This window comes from Charadrius vociferus, unplaced genomic scaffold, assembly GCF_000708025.1.
Source record: "Charadrius vociferus isolate BGI_N301 unplaced genomic scaffold, ASM70802v2 scaffold162, whole genome shotgun sequence".
Taxonomy (NCBI): Eukaryota; Metazoa; Chordata; class Aves; order Charadriiformes; family Charadriidae; genus Charadrius; species Charadrius vociferus.
In genome coordinates, this window is record NW_009647236.1 from 659168 (window position 1) to 677599 (window position 18432).

At 44.0% G+C, this 18432-nt stretch overlaps 1 protein-coding gene across 1 annotated transcript; it reads left to right on the forward strand.

Annotated features, from left to right (window-relative positions):
* The first annotated feature begins 31 nt into the window (after nucleotides 1-31).
* Nucleotides 32-14900, forward strand: LOC104281881 (tumor necrosis factor receptor superfamily member 1A-like). Its single transcript, XM_009879937.1, has 10 exons — nucleotides 32-124; nucleotides 9232-9433; nucleotides 9723-9851; nucleotides 10151-10294; nucleotides 11892-11973; nucleotides 12294-12361; nucleotides 12571-12693; nucleotides 13053-13090; nucleotides 13872-14031; nucleotides 14599-14900. Exons 1-10 carry the CDS (start codon nucleotides 32-34, stop codon nucleotides 14898-14900), a joined length of 1341 nt encoding a protein of 446 aa, XP_009878239.1.
* The last annotated feature ends 3532 nt before the right edge of the window (nucleotides 14901-18432 follow it).

The window sequence follows — 18432 nt, forward strand, 5'->3', positions numbered from 1 at the left end:
GCCAGCGCCGGGGCCGCGACCTCGCGGGGCGATGGCGGCGGCGGGGCCTGGCGGGGGTACGGCGCCTCCCGGGCCGGGCTGGGCTCCGCTCCCGCCGCCGGGAGGACGATCCGCCTCGGCAGATGTATGATAAGGCTGTGCCGGCAGCGGTGATGTCACTCAGCATCACGGCATGGCTATAAATTCAGGTATAGGAGCGATAAGGTCCCCAAATACCTGAGCATCCCAGTAACAAACCCTTGCACCTCACGGCGCGGGACTGGTAATGGTGGGTTAGTTGTTGGGTTGCCGACAAAAAGTTGTGACGGCCCGACTCAAAGTTGATCTTCTTCCAGAAGTTTTGTAAATTTTTTTTTTTTTTTTTTTTTTTTTTTTTTTTTTTTGTGCTTGGAAGCTTTTGGAAACCAGGTGATAGAGTTACAGGTAGCGCTGACAGGAGCACACAACTAGAAGTGTGGAGTAGGAGCGCTCCACACCTCGACTCTTAAGCTGTGGATCACTTGGAATCGTAGAATTGCCTAGGTTGGAAGGGACCTTGAAAATCATCAAGTCCAACCATCAGCCTAACACTGCCAAAACCACCCCTAAACCATGTCCCTAAGCACCAATCAGGACCTAGGTAGGATACATCAACTCTTGAGATGACTTACATACAGATTTCAAAGCAGTTAGCAAACCTGCAGAAGTGTATTTCTGACTTAAGTGCACGTATTTTTCTGTAATTCAGTTGCTATATGCGGTATTTCTGATACTATTGGCAATAAAATGTTCTAAAAATCATTGGACTCCCCAAATTCGTTATATTACCTTCAGTTAAATACTATGGCAGAGGAAGAGTGTCCTTCAGTGGGATTTCTTTTTCCAAGGACATTTTTCCCTTCCTATTTACATGTCATTTCAAGTCCTCAGTAATACCACATTCGCTCATTACAGATAATGTGGATTTTTTTTCCCATAAAATCATATTTTTTTTCAGTGTTACAATTCTCACGCTGTTGCACGGCCTTCCATCTTCCATTTACTTTCCATGCATCCTACATTTGCCCTCTTGGCCTTTCTTACTCCCTTGATGCCCCCCTTCTCGTTTTCTGATTCTTTTATGTTTCCTCCGATTCTTCAAAATTTCCTGTAGCTTGTTTCCATGCATTTTCTCTTTTTGCATGTCCTTAACCTCATTTCCAGGTCTACTGTGTTTTCCCCAGGCACTCCTAACTTTCACAGTGGAAAAAATGGCAGCTGTCTTCACTGAGGCCAGTGTGTTTTATGTCTCACTGAAAAAAAATACAATGGCAGTTTCATTTATTAAAGGCAGTTCAGTTTTCTGAAGAAAAAAGACAAAATAGCCCCAAGGGTGCTTCTGGCACTGATTCCTTTTGAAGGTGCAGGGAGGAATTGCAATTTTGAAGTTGGAAGCTACGTTATATAAAAATTGAAAAACCAAGCCACCAAGTGCATTGCAAGAAAGAACTCTTGGGCCTACCATCCTGTTTCCAGTGATGGCCAACAGTCTACCAAGGGTTTTGGAGCAGGGCAAGCATATAACAATGAAAAATAAAAATGCTTTCCCAGCTTCCAGTGACGTGTCACTGTGGGAATTCCTGAATCGAAATGGTGTCTTCATATTTCAGAACCCTGAGTGTGTTTTTTCTTCTGCTGATGGGTGTGATGATCACTTTGGGAAACCAGGCATATTTCTGGCACCCCCAGCACTCTGGCAGGAAGTCCCACACCTCAGCTATGTGTTGGCTAAAAAAAATACCTCCCTATATTTGTTTTGAACCTGTCTCCTGCTTGTTTTATATCAGGCCTCTTACTTCTTGCTTTGGAAGAGACAGAACAGCCATCCCAGTTCACCTTCTCATTGGCATTGATGACTAGAGCCCAGTATCGTATCTTCTGCTCAGTTGTCTCTTTTACAACTTTCTACTGCAGTCTTGGGAACCTGACAGTAGAAAGCACATCTCAGAGCAGTGCCGCTACATTTCTCTACTTAAACAAACGGGAGCATATCAGTTCCACTGAATAGGACTCAGCACATGACAGTTATCTGACTCTTAAAAAATTCACCCAGTGAATCATAGAACCGTTATGGCTGGAAAAGACCTTTAAGATCATCAATCACTGACAAGGGGGGTGAGGACGGCTGTGACACAGCATGGGCAGGGGTCAAGGGCTTGTGGCCAGCTGTAAATCAGCTCGGGATGGAAGGGGGATGCTCCCGCTGCGGCTGAGCCTTCCCGCAGCTCTTGCTTGGACGGCGCTCTGATGCGGGGCTGTACAGCTCCGCTGTCCAAGTCAGCCTTGAACACAGACGGGAGAATGACTGGGGTGCCGCGTGTCTGTGACTGGGGACTCCAGTGTACTGTTCACCACTGTGTCCTCTAAGGAAAAATTTAAAAAGTGATTTTCTTATGGTAGTGATCACTTTTTTGCTTTTTTCTTTATGTCAGCTAATATGAAAGAAAACCACCTAACTTTATTTACTGTATATGTGCACACACATTTTAGGATGTGAACTTCATGATCTTTATAGATAAATCACAGTTTTGGTGTTTGTTTTTTTTTAAATTAAGATTTCTAAGACCTTTCTTCATTGCGTGAAAGCTATTATCAGTCTCCTGGTTTTAGATAAAGCCTAAAATACAGCATTTCCTCCATCTGATCTTCATAAAATGGGGGATTAATTATAATAATAGCTCTTGTATCCTTCTTTTGACCTTTCCAGGTTTTAGTGAGCAATGAGAAGAGCTTCCTGTAAATGTTGCTTTAATACACATTTTTCAGTCTGTAAAGCAGAAGTTCTGGTTTCCCATGCATCTTTGTATAGCAAACTAAAAAAATGCAAACCTCAAAGAGCTTTTGGAAATGGCAGAAGCAGTCAAAGAACATAAGGGTAATCTTGTACCCTGATTTCTTTGGTAACTCATTAATCTGAGCAGGATCTCTGTTTTCTTCTGAACTTCCAAGCTGGCTAATTTTTTATGACTCATTAAAAAGGCTTACAGATGACTGATATGTAGATTACTTATGTGTTGGTGTGTGTCATGTTGAACTCTTAAGCAAAGGGAAGTTTTTGCTAAGAAATATTTGAGAAATTCTTATGACTTGTAATGCCTTTTATTTCCAGGTAGTTCTGTAGTTTAAAAATGGAATTTGCAAAATGGAAGGTTTTTTTGAGAGAAGCAGTTGAATAAGTTGTTGGTGGGGAAACACTTTATTACATGATGAATATGTTAGGTGTGTACAAAACAAACAAACAAAAAAGGATTAAGCCTCCTAATCTCTGGATTTTAACAGCACATCTGGATTTATAAAATTGTTTTGTTCTGAAATTTTCGGCTTTATGCTTTTGTATTAAGGAGATTTAAACTCTGGCAATTATTAATTTGGAACGACTTTAAACATTAGCCTAGTGATGGGCAATACTATTTGAATTGTTTGGAATACTAATACCTGAGCTTCTGCTCCAGCAAGTATTGCATTTCTGCCGGTTCCCGTGAACAGGCGTGGGGTCTTGAGATGCTGCGTGTGGGGGGCAGGAGTCGCTTCCCACCTGTCTAGTGCGTCTCTTCCCACTTGATTAGCTTTCTGTGACTGACCTTGTCCACTTCGGACACCTCTAGGCATCTACTGGCTTTCTAGGAGAACCTTGTGCTCCCAGAACAACCCTCTCCATCCTCTCTTTCCCATCCTACTGTTGTATGTTACCGTACCTGTCCTCCACCCTTCTCTCTGAGGGTGAGGAGCCTTGCGGGCAGCCGCAGGGCCATAGCTCTCTCTGCACAGGGAGGGCAGAGCACATGATACAGAGCTGTGGCATCCGTGCTGAGTAATTTATTATTTCCTAGTCTTGTGGACATTGGTAGGTGGTAATATGGTAGCCCTGATAAGCTGCGCTTCCTTGCACTGTCCCTGTGTTTCAGATACTGTGCCTTCTTTCTCCTTGGCCTGCGAACAGTGCTCTCAAATGTGCCTTCTTATTTCCAGCATCCCATCTTTCTTGCCTCTTGCTGCGTTCTTGACTTTTATCTTTGCCGTTTCTTTCTTTCTTTGACTTACTCTTGCAGAGATGTCACTTCACTTGCAGTTCTCTGCGCATGGTCTGGTGGAGCAGAAGCAGCAGCAAGGGTGTGAATTGTAGTGGTGGCAGTAATTCAAGAATATTTGAAGTTGAAGGTGGTGCGGGGACTCCTAACTCCCGTCTCAGCTGCCAAAATTTTGCATAGAAGAGCTTTTGGGCTTGTACAGCATTTTCTTTCACTGTAGCTGTCAGGCAGCAAGTGCTGGCATGAGACATGAGGAGGAACTAGGGTTGCCTTACATGTGAGGAGAGCATGCAGGGCACACAGCAGTCACCCAGAGTGGTGGTGGAATGATTTTAGGAAGCAACATTCTGGTTTTCACCTGCCATATTTTATTTCTGCAGCCGTTTCAGAAGTAAAACCTAGAGTTTCTGCTGACTCCTTTTTTTTTTTTTTTTTTTTCTCCTGGGCAGGCCCCGCTCACTAAAAATGTGAATTGCCGGTGTGCATGATGTGGTTTGGTGGTTTGAATTACCATTCAGCTTAAGTAATACATGCTGTTCACTTTTCTGTGCAGCATTGGTTAGTAGGTATGTGGTTTTTCTCCTGGTGAGTGGAATCAGAGCATGTTGTAAATCTAATGATGGAAAATCACCTTATTTTGGTTGTAGAAGACCTCTAAACTTTGCCTTGGTGAGCTCTTATCAATAACTTGGGGCTACATCTGGCTGGCAACCAGTCAGGGCTCAATTCTAGGGCCAGTTCTGTTTTATATGTTTATCAACGACCTAGATGGAGGAGTTGAATGCACCATTGACAAGTTTGCTGATGGTACCAAACTGGGAGGCACTGTTGACTGTCTTGAGGGACAAGAGGCCTTGCAGAGGGATCTAGATAGATCGGAGCATTGGGCAATATTAGTGGGATGAAATTTAACAAGTCCAAATGCCAGATTCTGCACCTGGGATGGAGTAATGCTGGGCACAAGTATAAATTGGGAGAGGAGGGCTGTACGGCAGCCCTGCAGAAAGGGACCTGGGGGTGCTGGTGGGCAGCGGGCTCAATAGGAATCAGCAGTGTGCCCTGACAGCCACGAGGGCAAACCACATCCTGAGGTGCATCAAACACAGCATCCCCAGCCGGTCAAAAGAGGTGATTATCCCGTTGTATTCAGTGCTGGTGCAGCCTCACCTCGAGTGCCGCGTGCAGTTCTGGGCCCTACAATTCGAGAAGGATGTGCAGGTCCTCAAACGCGTCCAAAAGAGGGCAACAAAGCTGGTGAAAGGGCTGGAAGCAACCCCCTTGAGGAACAGCTGAGGACTCTGGGCTTGTCTAGTTTGAAGAAAAGGAGGCTGAGAGGCGACCTCATTGCTCTTTGCAGATTCCTGAGGAGGGGAAGTGGAGAGGGAGGTGCTGGTCTCTCCTCCCTGGAATCCAGTGATAGGACGCGTGGGAGTGGTTCAAAGCTGAGCCAGGACAGGTTTAGACTGGACATTAGAAAGCATTCTTTACTGTGAGGGTGGTCAGACACTGGAACAGGCTTCCCAGAGAGACGCTTGATGCCCCATGTCTGTCAGTGTTTAAGAGGCATTTGGACAATGCCCTTAGTAATGTGCTTTAACTTTATGTCATCCCTGAAGTGGTCAGGCAGTTGGACTAGATGATAGTTGTAGGTCCCTTCCAACTGAAATATTCTATTCTAATTTCATGTGTTTCCCGAATGTTATGAAATCTGTCATTGGTATAAATCAGTATAGTGCTGAATGGCTTGGGGCGCTGCTTAAGATGGTGGTGTGTTTTTTTCTGCTACGTGAATGATTTTTCTGGAAGGCCGAGTCATTGGTTTGTGAGTCACTTGTGGTCTGTGATTCTCTGTTCCTCAGATTTTGATCAGTAATAATGTGTTAACTCTGGTTTGATTACACTTATAGACATGCTTTCACTTAATCTGAAAAGTTGAAAACACCTCTCCTGTTTTCTTTTGGTTTTGAAGGTGTATCTGACCAATTTTCTATGTGTTTTTGGCTTGATCTTTGATGCTTTCCTGTGTTGTTTCTATTGCTGACTTGTCTGATTTATGGGCTGGCTGTATATATTCCCATATCAGGGGATTAATCATTGGCTAGAGAATCAGGAGTTTTAAATTGCTGCTGTCAGACCATCTGTGTGAATGATCTTTTACCCATTTTCCTGCAGGCAATCAGTCTTGTAAGACTACCAGCTGCTGAAACGAGTTTTATTCTTTACTGAGTTGTTGGAGTGCTCGCATTTATCCTGTGGTCAGCTAATTAAGTCTGAAATGATAGCTATTTAAATATGTGGGTTTCTTTTTTCTGCTCACCATTTTAGCCTCTGGTCTATTAAAAATGTCTTTGTATGATAGAACTCTGAAAAACGGGGTTTTGGCTTTGTCAAGACTTGCAAAGTCTTATCCTTCTTGAGGTTTTGAGTTGCTTTCATGTATGTACCTTTCTCCCCTAGTGCTTTAAGTTTGAGAGAAACAGGACAGCATGGGGCTGGCATAGCCATCTCATTTTGCATATCTTTTCTTAAGCTTGCAACCACAAAATTAGTATCAGCACTGTGGTTTACCCTTATTGGTTTACTTTGCTTTTGCTATACCTCTCCTAGCTGAAAAAGCAAAAAGAAAAGGAACTCTGAAGCTGTGTCTATACAGCTAGGCACCTTTCCACTTTCTAAAGCAAGCTGGGAAAACAATACGATGTAGGGAAGTTAGTGTAGTAAAACTCAGTGTGAGATTGTATGGATGGGGTGGTATTTATTTGCAAAAAAATGTGTTGATTTTCATGCATTCACACAATCTGATGCATAGACTGTATTGGCACACACGGAATTGGCATACGCAGATGTGCCAACATGCGTATGTCCAGATGGCATGGCCAGGATCCCTGTGTGCAGCACAGATGACAAGGGACACTGGCTGTCAAGTCTTCATCGCACCGCTAGGGTTCTTCATGGCACTACAGCTAGTTTTTGGGCAAGTCCATCATACCCTTCGGGAGTCATCAGCTGGTATGGGATGGGCCTTTGCCGTAGAAACTTGCTGACTTCAGGCTCCATAAACTTTGGGCCAAGTTATTTCCTGGTTTGGTTTGTTTTTGGGTTTTTTTTTAACCTTTTGGTCACTGTATGTTTTTTCCTTGTCTGAATGCATGTTTGAAATACATGCCTAGGGTCAGTTTTTCTGTTGGGCCAATAGGCAAAAGAATCGTGTTTGTGATATGCTGCAATCTCATTACCATCCTCCTGATACAGGGTCTTTTGCTGATGAGTCATCTATGCTGTGGTCCTACCAGAGTGTAGACCTTTTGGCCATGACATAAACGGTACATTTCTCAAATTCGCTGCTGGGAATAGTATCCTGAAAACAGTATCCAGGCATTGGCGTCCTTCATTATCGTACAGGCTGTTCTTTTAACCCTTTGTTCTGCTGTTCCTTCTCGTGTGTGTGTACACACACTCTTACAGTCATACTGCAGTCATGCCTATCTTAATATTTCTGTTAAAATTCTTGACAACAGTGGTCTTACAAATGAAAAAAAAACTAAGTAAATCTTAAAGGAATTTAAAAAAAAAGACAAAAGTGCACATTTTTATGGCAGACTTCAGACTGAATGTTAACAGCTGCAGTTTAAAAGGAATCATAGAATGGTTTAGGTTGGAAAGGACTTTGAAGATCATAGAGTCCCACCCCCCCTGCCATAGACAGGGACATCTCCCACTAGACCACGTTGCCCAAGGCCATGTCCAGCCTGGCCGTAAACACCTCCAGGGATGGGGCATCCACAACATCTCTGGGCAACCTGTTCCAGTGCCTCACCACCCTCAGAGTGAAAAATTTCTTCCTAATGTTTAATCTAAACCTGCCCTCTTCCAGTTTAAAGCCATTCCCCCTCATCCTATCACTACATGCCCTAGTAAAAAGTCCTTCCCCAGCTCTCCCTTTAGGTACTGGAAGGCCACAATAAGATCTCCCCGGAGCCTTCTCTTCTCCAGGCTGAACAGCCCCAACTCTCTCAGCCTCTCCTTATAGGAGAGGTGCTCCAGCCCCTGGATCATCCTCGTGGCTCTCCTCTGGACATGGTCCAGCAGGTCCATGTCCTTCTTACGTCAGGGACTCCAGAGCTGCATGCAGTACTCCAGGTGGGGTCTCACGAGCGTGGAGTAGAGGGGCGGAATCACCTCCCTTGACCTGCTGGCCACACGTCTTTTCATGCAGCCCAGGATACGGTTGGCCTTCTGGGCTGCGATCGCACATTGCTGGCTCATGTTGAGCTTCTTGTCAATCAGCACACCCAGGTCCTTCTCCTCAGGGCTGCTCTCCAGCCCTTCCTGCCAAGCCTGCCTTTGTGCTTGCGATTGCCCCGACCCAGATGTAGGACTCTGCACTTGGCCTTGTTGAACTTCATGAGGTTGGCTTGGGCCCACCTCTCCAGCCTGTCCAGGTCCCTCTGGATGGCATCCCTCCCCTCCAGCTTGTCTACCTTGCCAAACAGCTTGGTATCATCAGCAAATTTGCTGAGGGTGCACTTGACCCCACTGTCCATGTTGCCGACAAAGATATTGAACAGTACAGGTCCCAGAATGTACGTTTGTCAGGGGGAGAAGTTGAAAACCTAACTTCCCCACATTTTAGGGCTGGCTTGCGCAGGAGGAGTTTTGGAAGCTTTTCTGTACTTTGCATGCAGTGAAATCTTTCTCTGCCTTCTTATTCCAGACTTCCTGTCTGGTTTATTTATTCAGTAGAACTGTAAGTAGTGGATGCATTCTTCCTTCTGGAACTGTTTCTAAATGGGCAGTCTTACTGCCTTCCTTAATAAAAACATTCCTTTGCTCTTGAGTAACTTTCTTGCAAGCTGCAGCATTTTCAAGGCATTCCATCTATAAATTGCACATCATGAAAAGTATTTGCTTTACGCAGTTTGTCGTAGAGACCATTGTATGCCATATTAATAGCACAGATGAAAGGCATGGGTTTGTTGTTGGGGTTTTTTTTTTGGTAAATAATCTCCCCCCCTGCTTTTGTCAGCGGAAGGTCCTGATATCAAAATTGGTCAAGTCTATTGAATAAGATTTAACAGTAAGTGCTGAAATCAGCTGTGCAGTCTGCAAGGAGATATAATGTTTTCTCACATTGTTTCTCTCCCTCTTTCTTTCCCTTTTGTTCCCTCTCCCTCTTTATTTACAGGTTATCCTAACATTTGTCTGCGTGTTGACAAAGGAGTCTGTAGAAATTGCTCCAGTGCCATATACACTGCAAGTCCATCAGGTAGCTTTGGATGGAAGAGACCCCTCTAGCTCCCTGAGGAGAGAAAAGAGGCAGGTGCAGTGTCAGCTAGGACAATACCTACATCCCAGAGAGACCCACTGCTGCATGAGGTGCCATGCAGGTACGTAAAATAAGTACAGTAATAGTGACCTTCACCTTAGAGGCATTTCCCTGTCCTGCACTCTCAAACTATCTCTGCCCTACAGCTACATCACTGCTCACTTTCCTTGGTACCTATCCCTACCCAGATAAATTCTTACTCCTTGTCTCTTCTTTTGGGCTGTCAGTGTCCTTCACGCCGGTGAGAGGAAGCAACTCCAGGGTTTCTCTGAGGAATCAGTGACTCCCATCCTCCCTAAGATAATGCATTTGCCTTCCTGTCAGAGTTCTGTTAAGTTATTTTCTTGCAGGTACCTACAAGGCAAAAGACTGTGATCATCCTGACCAGGCACCTGTCTGTCTTCCGTGTGCTAATGGCACATTCACAGCTGTTGATAACACCATGTCTAAATGCTTCCAGTGTACACATTGCCGTACAGGTGAGTTATCTATAGGACCTGAGGAAAATGGGTGTTAGTGGAGTGTGGGGAGCTGGGGAGGGTGGAATGGTGAGCGAGGAAGCTTGGAAAAGTAAGCAATTGAATGGGCAGAAGGAGAGTGTACAGGAAGGGATTGGGGACAGCATGAATATTCACAACTGAAACTTGCTGAAATTTGTACGCCTTTTTGGTGTTTTTCTGGGAAGACTATGGGATAACAATGCCTGTCACTTTAACAGTGCTCTCAACTGAAGGTGAAGGAAGAGGTTGGAATAATCCCTTCTTCTTTCTTTCCTTAGAATTCCAGCAGATAGTAGAGGCCCCCTGCACCCCAAAGCAAGATACCGTATGTGGCTGTCGGAAGAATCAATACCAGATTGGCATGTTGGATCTCTTCCGGTGTAAGAACTGTAGCTCATGTGTCAATGGGATTATTGCCAACTGTGAGTATGGCATTGATATGGCTCCAGTATGGACATGCTGTACTAGGGTAGACATTAACAGCCCCTCTGTTCACTTTCTGACAGGCTGCAGTACCTTGCCCTGACGTGGTTGTGGTTTTGGAACAACTCTTGGCTTTGCCTGCGCCCTTTCCCCAGAAAGACTGCAATTTTTTTGCCTGCCTTGACATTAATCCCTGTTTTCTGTCAGTTTCTACCTTCATTTTATCCTTGAATGGCTTCTCGGTTTTGGCTGTTGTGAGGAGATATTTTCTACTTAATTTTGGTACCTCTGCCTTGCATATACTGCAGCAAGGTCTTTACGCAGAGGTCTAGAGCAGATTTCCCCCTTACCTTCCTTTTTTGTCTTTGTGTGGGTATTTCTCCTGATGCTCATTGCATTTCCCTCACTAACTGCTGGAAGCAGTTTGAGTAGAATGGTCCCAGTGCTCAGCTGAACTGGTTGTTGGTTGCTGAACCACCACAGTGTACTGTGCAGTGTTCTGAAGTACAGAGCTGCTCAGGTAATGCTGAACAGTACCCAGTGGCATTGGGTGTGACTTGGGGATGGTGCAGGTGTCTGGGAGAAGTACCCACGTTAGCTGTCCCAAGCTGCCTCATCTCCAGTCAGGCATCAGAGATCTTAACCAAATGCTGCTCGCTGCGCTCCACTTTGTGTTGTGGTCTAATTCTGTTCATGTCCCTTAAATGCTCCTTACCTTGTTGTCCTAAAGGAGAAGCAAATTCTGCTTCTCCCAATCCCTTTCCCTCTTACCCTGCCTAGGATGAGGTTTGCTGTCTCACTGGTGAATGTGTTCCCCGTGGTGCTCAGTAATCTTTCTCTGTCACGGTTCCCATGCTTGCACCTATCAAGGGTCATCATCGTATACCACCCTTGAACAATTTCCTTCCCCCTTGGCTGATGTAGAACTGTTTTAGTCCTGTCCCTCACTTGCCACAAGAATGCATTCTGCTTGTTCAAGTACCTTCCCCCCCCACCCCCCCATGCAACTTTATCACTTCCATCACTACTTTTTTCTGCTTCTCCCCATGCCTGTTTTACTCAGTCTCCATACTGTGACTTGCTTAGAAGCAGTAGCTCTTTAATTTCTTACCCCTTCCGCTCACAGTGTTGCAGATCACAAGAGTGGATATGTGTCCCATGGCTTGAAGTAATTCTCCCTGCCCTGAACCGACTTCCTCACCAGTCTCAGCTGCTCAGGGACCACTTCTCCCTCATCTTTGCCTGACTAATGTGATTTCTCCTTCCTGTCACACTTGAACTTGAGTGACTTTCCCCACTTTTGCGCTGGAACTGTCATTATCCATTAGACCAATTTCAGCTGCACTGTAATGTTAGTCCTTTTCTAAGCCTCTTCAGAGGTCCCTGACCTAGCAGAACAGCGGTGCCATTATTTTTTATTATTTTTATCCACACCCAACCCTGTCCTAAAAGTAGACGAAATCTTCTTTCAGTTCTTCAGTAGTAGTTCTCCAGGCTCAAAGAGGGATAATCTCCCACCCACCTTGGAGCGGATTTTTCTCCGTTTGTTTTCTTCTCTATCCAGATTATGGCTAAGGTTTCTTCTTTCCTTTACAGGTTCAAAGGACAGAGACACAATTTGCAGGTGTAAGCCTCGATACTTTCTGACACTTAGTAACGTTTGCAAGCATTGCAACAGGTGAGCTTTTTTTCCTCTGTATGCCCCTCCACTGAGTAGGAGAGACAGCAGACACAAGCGCCACAGGGGGACGAAATTTTTCTCAAGGCTCTGTCCATCTTGACATAACCTCACAACATCCTGCCTTTCTGGGGCAATTGGGTCTTCCCCTCTGTCACCCCCAGTCTTCTCCATGTCAGCCCTCTAGGAACCCAAAGTCACTAGCCACACTGCATTGCTCTGCTTTGCAGGCTCATCTTGACTTCTCTCTTACTTAGGATTGTAACAAATGGCTGGTGTTTCATTTCGTGCACACTCACCTCTCTGATTTGCTTGCACAGCTGCATTGGAGAAGAATGCCTGCAGTGTCATAGCCCAGTGACTACCTCACCGACTTCCTCTGGGCTGAGTGAGTACCGGGGCAACTGAGGGACAGTGGAATCTTTTCAGTGCGGGCTTTTGTTCTGTTAACACCTTGTCAAGTGTTATTTTCTCCATTCTCTCAAACCATTATTCTTTTTCTCCCTACCATTTGCATGTCTTGACGTGTTCTTCCTCTAGCACTTAACCTCTTCCTTTCTCAGTCACTCACTCATTCATCCTCTCCCTTTTGTCCAGATGGGAGCCTTGTCCTTGGCATCATCGTTGCAATATTTGGAGTTATCTCTGTCCTCTACGTTGTAAATAAAGTAGTGAAGCTCGTCCGGGAAAATGGGATAGCATCGTCTTTCTACTCCTGTGGTGAGTATAGCAGCGTATACGGTGATATTAACTGGGATAGACATCATTCTGTCTGTGTGTGTGTGTGTATGTGCACACGTGTGAGGAAAAAAGTGGGATCCCATTACGCTGCTTTGCTGCAAGGCCATAGGAACACAAGAACTCAACAGCTAAGCTTATTGGTGCAGTTCTTACGACTCTGCATCTGTGCCTGTCGTTGTGACTGGAATTGCACGTGAGCTTATTGCTGGGAGATGTGCATGTTGCTCTAAAACCTTTTTGAGGGCAGGACTGTGAATAGCTGCTTTCCTGTTTTCTCTGGGAAGAGAGGAAGTGAAAATAATTTTTGCTTTCTTTTTTCTTTCTTGTTTTCTTCAAAGTTTCTATGCCGCAGACAACCAAGGATCCAGTATGTGAGGTGAGCAAGATGATGGGTATGAGCTTTCCTTCCGCTTTCAACTATGTTAGCCTGGGATCCAGAGTAACGTTTTTCCCTGTGGGCTGTTCTCCGGCCTTGTATTGTCAAAAGAGCTGAGTAATAGGGCTATTTAATTCAGAAGTCTTTTCCTGTAGAGGGTGGAGCCATTAACATTTTACTTCCCCTCTTTTAGGGGATGCTTTTCAAACTCCTGGCTTTTTGTTTTGTTTTTTTTTCTTTCTTTCTGGATGTATTTTTTTTCAGATAGCAGATCCTTAATACCTTTTTCCCCCTATATACCCCAAGCTTGGAGGATTTAACTAATTTTATGTCACTTCAGATCTTGACCTCATAAGCCTCTCAGTGCCACTTTGTAGTGTTTCCTCTGTTCCAATGTTGTTCTGCAATTAAGAGGGTCCAAGCAGTAGCTGAGGTGGGGTTTCTACAGCCTTGCAGAGAAGGCTGATGGGAAAGGTGGCATGTGGAGCTTCTAGAATGGAGGTGATTTCAGGTCCCACCCTTACTTGATTTTGTAAAGGAGTATTTTTTCCAGATTACTGTTTTTTGATGCCAGAAGAGATTTAAACTCCTTGGGTTCTACTGGAAAGAAATGTTTAGTGCCTTCTGGTCAAACGAGGCATATGTGGAGAATTAAAACCTCAGGACCTGCTCCCCACCTATCTTGAATAAATTTTAGTATAGAAAGCTAGTGGTTCCTTGCAGGAGACAGGTGTATTGTGCTGCTGTGGGTGATTCTAGACTACAAAAATGTGTCTTTCAGGTTGAAGTAAAAAGAAGTGAAATTTCCATCCTTCTTCCTGAGTCCCAGAAGGAAACAGAATTGTCAGTGAATACACCACCACCACCTGCACCTCTGCCACAAAGTTCACATGAGTTACCAGACTGTGTCAGACCTGCCAGGAAGACGCAGCTTCCAGACAGTAAGTGAAACTCCCCCATATTTCCCTCCTTCCCCAGGCAAATGAGAACCTGATTATGCAGATGCAGCTAGGAGGATGTTGGACAGACCTTACCCGGTGCACATCACCTGTGTGTATAATTCATGCGTGGCACAATACAAAGGCAGAAGCATGCCCAGACACTGTGAGCCTGTATATGTTAAACATTTACACAAGGCCTTTCTGTTGTCCTATTTCACTACCAGCAAAATGGATTGTCATATGTGGTGATATGCTGTCAGTCTTAATGCCTCTGGGATGGTGACCCAGAGCTTTCTTTTGTCAGGCATGTGTGGCAGTGAGGCCCTAAGCATGTGTGCTCAGCCCTGTTCATAACCTTACACAAGAGCATACGGAAGTATCCCATGGCTTTTTGAGGGTTAAGAGCAAGTCTGGATATCACACAGGTCTGCGTGACTACTGTGTAGAAGACCTGAATAGGAGAGGACAATGCATGATCCCAAGGCACCATCCAGCCCTGGATTATTCACATTCTCTTTGCGGCTGCACAGTCCTAGTTCTCACACTTCGTTTTTAATCTTTTTACAGATCCTGCTATTCTCTACGCTGTGGTAGATCATGTACCACCATCTCGGTGGAAAGAGTTTGTGAGGCGTCTGGGTCTGAGTGACTATGATCTAGAGCGAATTGAGATGGAGCATCGGCGTTTACGAGATGCCCAGTATGAAATGCTTAGACTGTGGAAACTGCAGATGGGCCATGCTGCAACTGTGGAGCACATCAGCTGTGTTCTCAACCAGATGGAGCTGAGTGGCTGCAGTGAAGCTATTCAAGAGGCTTTGCTAAACCAGAACTCTCCTCAACCTTGCAGCCTCCACAACCATCTTTAATCTATTTCTGCTTTAGTTCCCCTAGTTATAACTGTTAAGGGAGGATTATAACTCCCTTCCTTTCCTGCCTTCCTTTCCCTGTATCTCCCTATCTTTCTAACACTCAGCTGGGTTTGTTGGAGACAGCACCAGATGATGCTGGGGGAAGGCTGAGGTTTGCTTCTCAGTCACCATGTAGTTCAACGCCTTTAAGCAAAGACAGACCTCTGCAACAAGTGCTTTCCCAAGGAGGGAAAGCACCTTATAAAGGAAGTGGTGTGTGGACTCTGACCAAGATAAAAACAGGAGCTCAGAGTGACTTGATAGTTCAGCCACTCTACCAGCAAGTTGTTGCTGAAACGGGTGGTGCTCCACCCACCGTGTGCTGAGTAAATTTGTAGGGTAACTTGGTTAAGCTGTTTGTTCAGATGGTAAAGTACTTGCTTACTTTTTGCAGATCTATTTTTCTGCAAGATCTGGTGGTGTAACTGGCTCACATTGCAGCCTTTTGATTGCTAAATCTGACTCACCCGTTTCTGGGAGCAGGAGAGGATTGCCCCCTTTCGGTATCAACTAGTTATTGCTGTGGCAAAAGAGTCTGGGAGATTCAGAAGTGGAGGCTCTGCAAGAAACTGAAGGACGTTATCCTTTCCCCATCCCCACCATTTCCCTCAGGTTCAAGAGGAATATGGATTCTGAGCCAGTGAGTCAGATGAGAGGACTGGTGCTTTTTTCTCAAGTTTTTTTTTCCTAGAAACCATGTAAGATAGCATTAACAAAACACCTGCCTGTGTATTTGTCCAAGTGCGGAGTGGGAAGGAATGCGTGCATCTGTCTGGCTGAGAAGGTACCTACGTACTTGGTGGTGTGAGCGCCTCTGCAGATCTGTGCCTTGCACACAGGTCGGTAGGCTTGTGTCTACCTGCTTCTCTATCTCTGAATGATTCGCTGAATCTGATCTAACTACAAATGGGACTGTGTCTGTGTACATAAATATATATATATATATATTTTTAGCAACTGTTGAATAACTCACACTACTTCCTGGACTGCATTCTGTGATTGCTACTTGGGTGTGAGAGCCATTCGGTACCATCTCTAGGCTCTCACCATCACTTTCTCACAGGTATTACCTTGGGTGAAGGAGAAATAGCAAAAATCAATTAGCCTGCATCAGGTGCAGGTTGTCCACACATTTGTAATGTGGACTTCTTTTTTTAATCTCTTGTCCCTTGACCAGAGAGAAACTTTCTATTGTAAATACACTAAATGCTCTCAATTAAAATTCATATTTTTACCTCTGCCTCTGTTCTAGTTTTGTCTGTATCAGCTTCTCTTCTGTGACTGTGGGTGGGGACAGAGAAAGGAGAGTAACTTCCACAAGTAGCAAGAGTAGGCTGCAATAGTGGGTGGCTTGATGATCTGATGAAATTTTTTTAAAAAACAAGTTTTATGAACTTTAGTATGTAAAGCTTAGCTGCCCTCAAGTCACAGGAAACTGGCTGAGAGCAGGAAGTAGGACTGAAATTAAAATCTGGTTGCAGGTCTTCTTAGATACTCAAGAGCCAAAGGGGACGCTAGCATATTTAAAGTGAATTTTTAAACAACACACAGTGACTCATTCTGATTTGAATTTGCCTTTTTAAAGAGGAAAATATCTTTAAATAAAAGAATATAATAGATTGTACTTTAATGCTACTCTTAGAGAAGCATGTTTTTGTCTGAGGAACCACAGCACTGTGTTAAGGCAGTGAGGACCGTTCCTGCTCCACCAATGAGAAAACTTGAAACTTAGGAGTTGATGACAGTCAGTGGCAAAGCCAGGAACTGAAGTCAGTTTTAATTCCTAGTTGGAGGCTTTGTTTTGCTATGCCTACAAAATATTTTAATTGAGGATGTTTGGGGGTTTTTTTAATTGAAAAAAAAAATCAAAGTAGATGGTAAAAAGCTCATTGTAACACACTTTGTATTTCTTTCATAATTTGTGTTCAGCAAGCACAGCAGTACTGTTACCTATGAAAAGGCTAAAGTTACAATTTTCCTGAAACACAGAGACTATGTTTAGAGAGCAGACATTGCTTTATTCTGGCCAGGGTGCAAGGTGGAATATTTCCACAAAACATGCACACAGAACAGGACTCTCTGCACGGTTTATATACACATTTTACAATATCATTATCATATTAGTACCTCCTATCTCTATTTGTTTGGTTAGTAATTTACATCTGATTGCATGATTGAGTTATACCTATCATATAGCTCAGGGGAGAGGTCTTCACCTGGGCCAGGGTCTTCTTGACCTATGGGCATGATTTTTGGTATTATAATGAAGGCAGTTTGGCTTAGGACACTCAGAATTTTCACTTTTCTGCCAAGTTTCAAAACATGTAGATTAGTAGCATTTTCAGGGTTGGTATGCTCAAATGCTCCAGGATGTTTCACTTCAAGAACGATAACAATACTTGCTTTCCCTGATGAGGAGTTCTTTCACTATGGATTCAAGGATAGAATCCTTGTTATCTGTGAAAATGTCTTAGAAGTTCCTCCCCAGCACTTGTAAAGAAACATCCCCAAGGCCAACCATCTGGCTGAGTACACAACGAAATGCTCGTATGGAAGACCCTATATCAAAAGTTCAGCTAATGCCAATGGTTAACAAGCCTTGCTAACTTTAATGCTAACAAAACTAGCTAAAATATGCTCACGGCTAACATCAATACCCCTATTAGCTTCTTGATCCACAAAGACAAATCAGGAATCCAGGAGGTTAACCAAGACCATACTTCTTGAAATCCGAAAGAGGTGTCATCTGTTTGTATTTCATGCAAAACTCTAGTGTGCTTCCAGATTTCATGTAGATCAGTAGTAATTCTCCCTGATTGATCAACATAAACACAACAACTAGTGTTTATCACTATACAAACTCCCCCTTGTGAGGCCAGCAGCATATCCAAAGCCATTCCATTTAGTAAAGCTATTTCACTCACTTAACAGATTTCTTCCTGTAATGCAGTAATTGCATCCATGGTTTTATTTTCTATGTTCTCTAATTCAGCCAAAATAGTCACAATTGCTTTTTCCAATTCACTTACTCATAACCAAAGTATAAACTATCTAACAGAAGAGTGAAATCCTGTTGGCCTTTCTAATAAAGGATTGCTTCTTTTTGTATTTTCATACAAGATCTAATCCAGAAGTTTTTCTCTAACTTGTCAATTACAGTTACATTGGGGATCAAAGCTCCTAAAGTGCAAGACCCTTTCCAATTTGAAGGTAAAGTTTTTCTAGCTCTATGGCCACATAAGAAATACCATTCAGTTCCTTTTGGAGTAGACCAGTATCTGGTTGTTTTAGCCTTTCCTTGCAATTGTATAAACCAGCTGCAATATGGATAGTGTCCTACTGATACAGGTGACAGAGTTTTATTTGTTGTTATGCATTTAACATCAGGGAATTTCAGGTTCTTTATGTCCCCCTTTTGAAAGTCTAGGTTCTCCAGTTTCATAAAATCTGACCCAATCCGTAAGTTATCCCAGGAAGTACTAAATGGAAT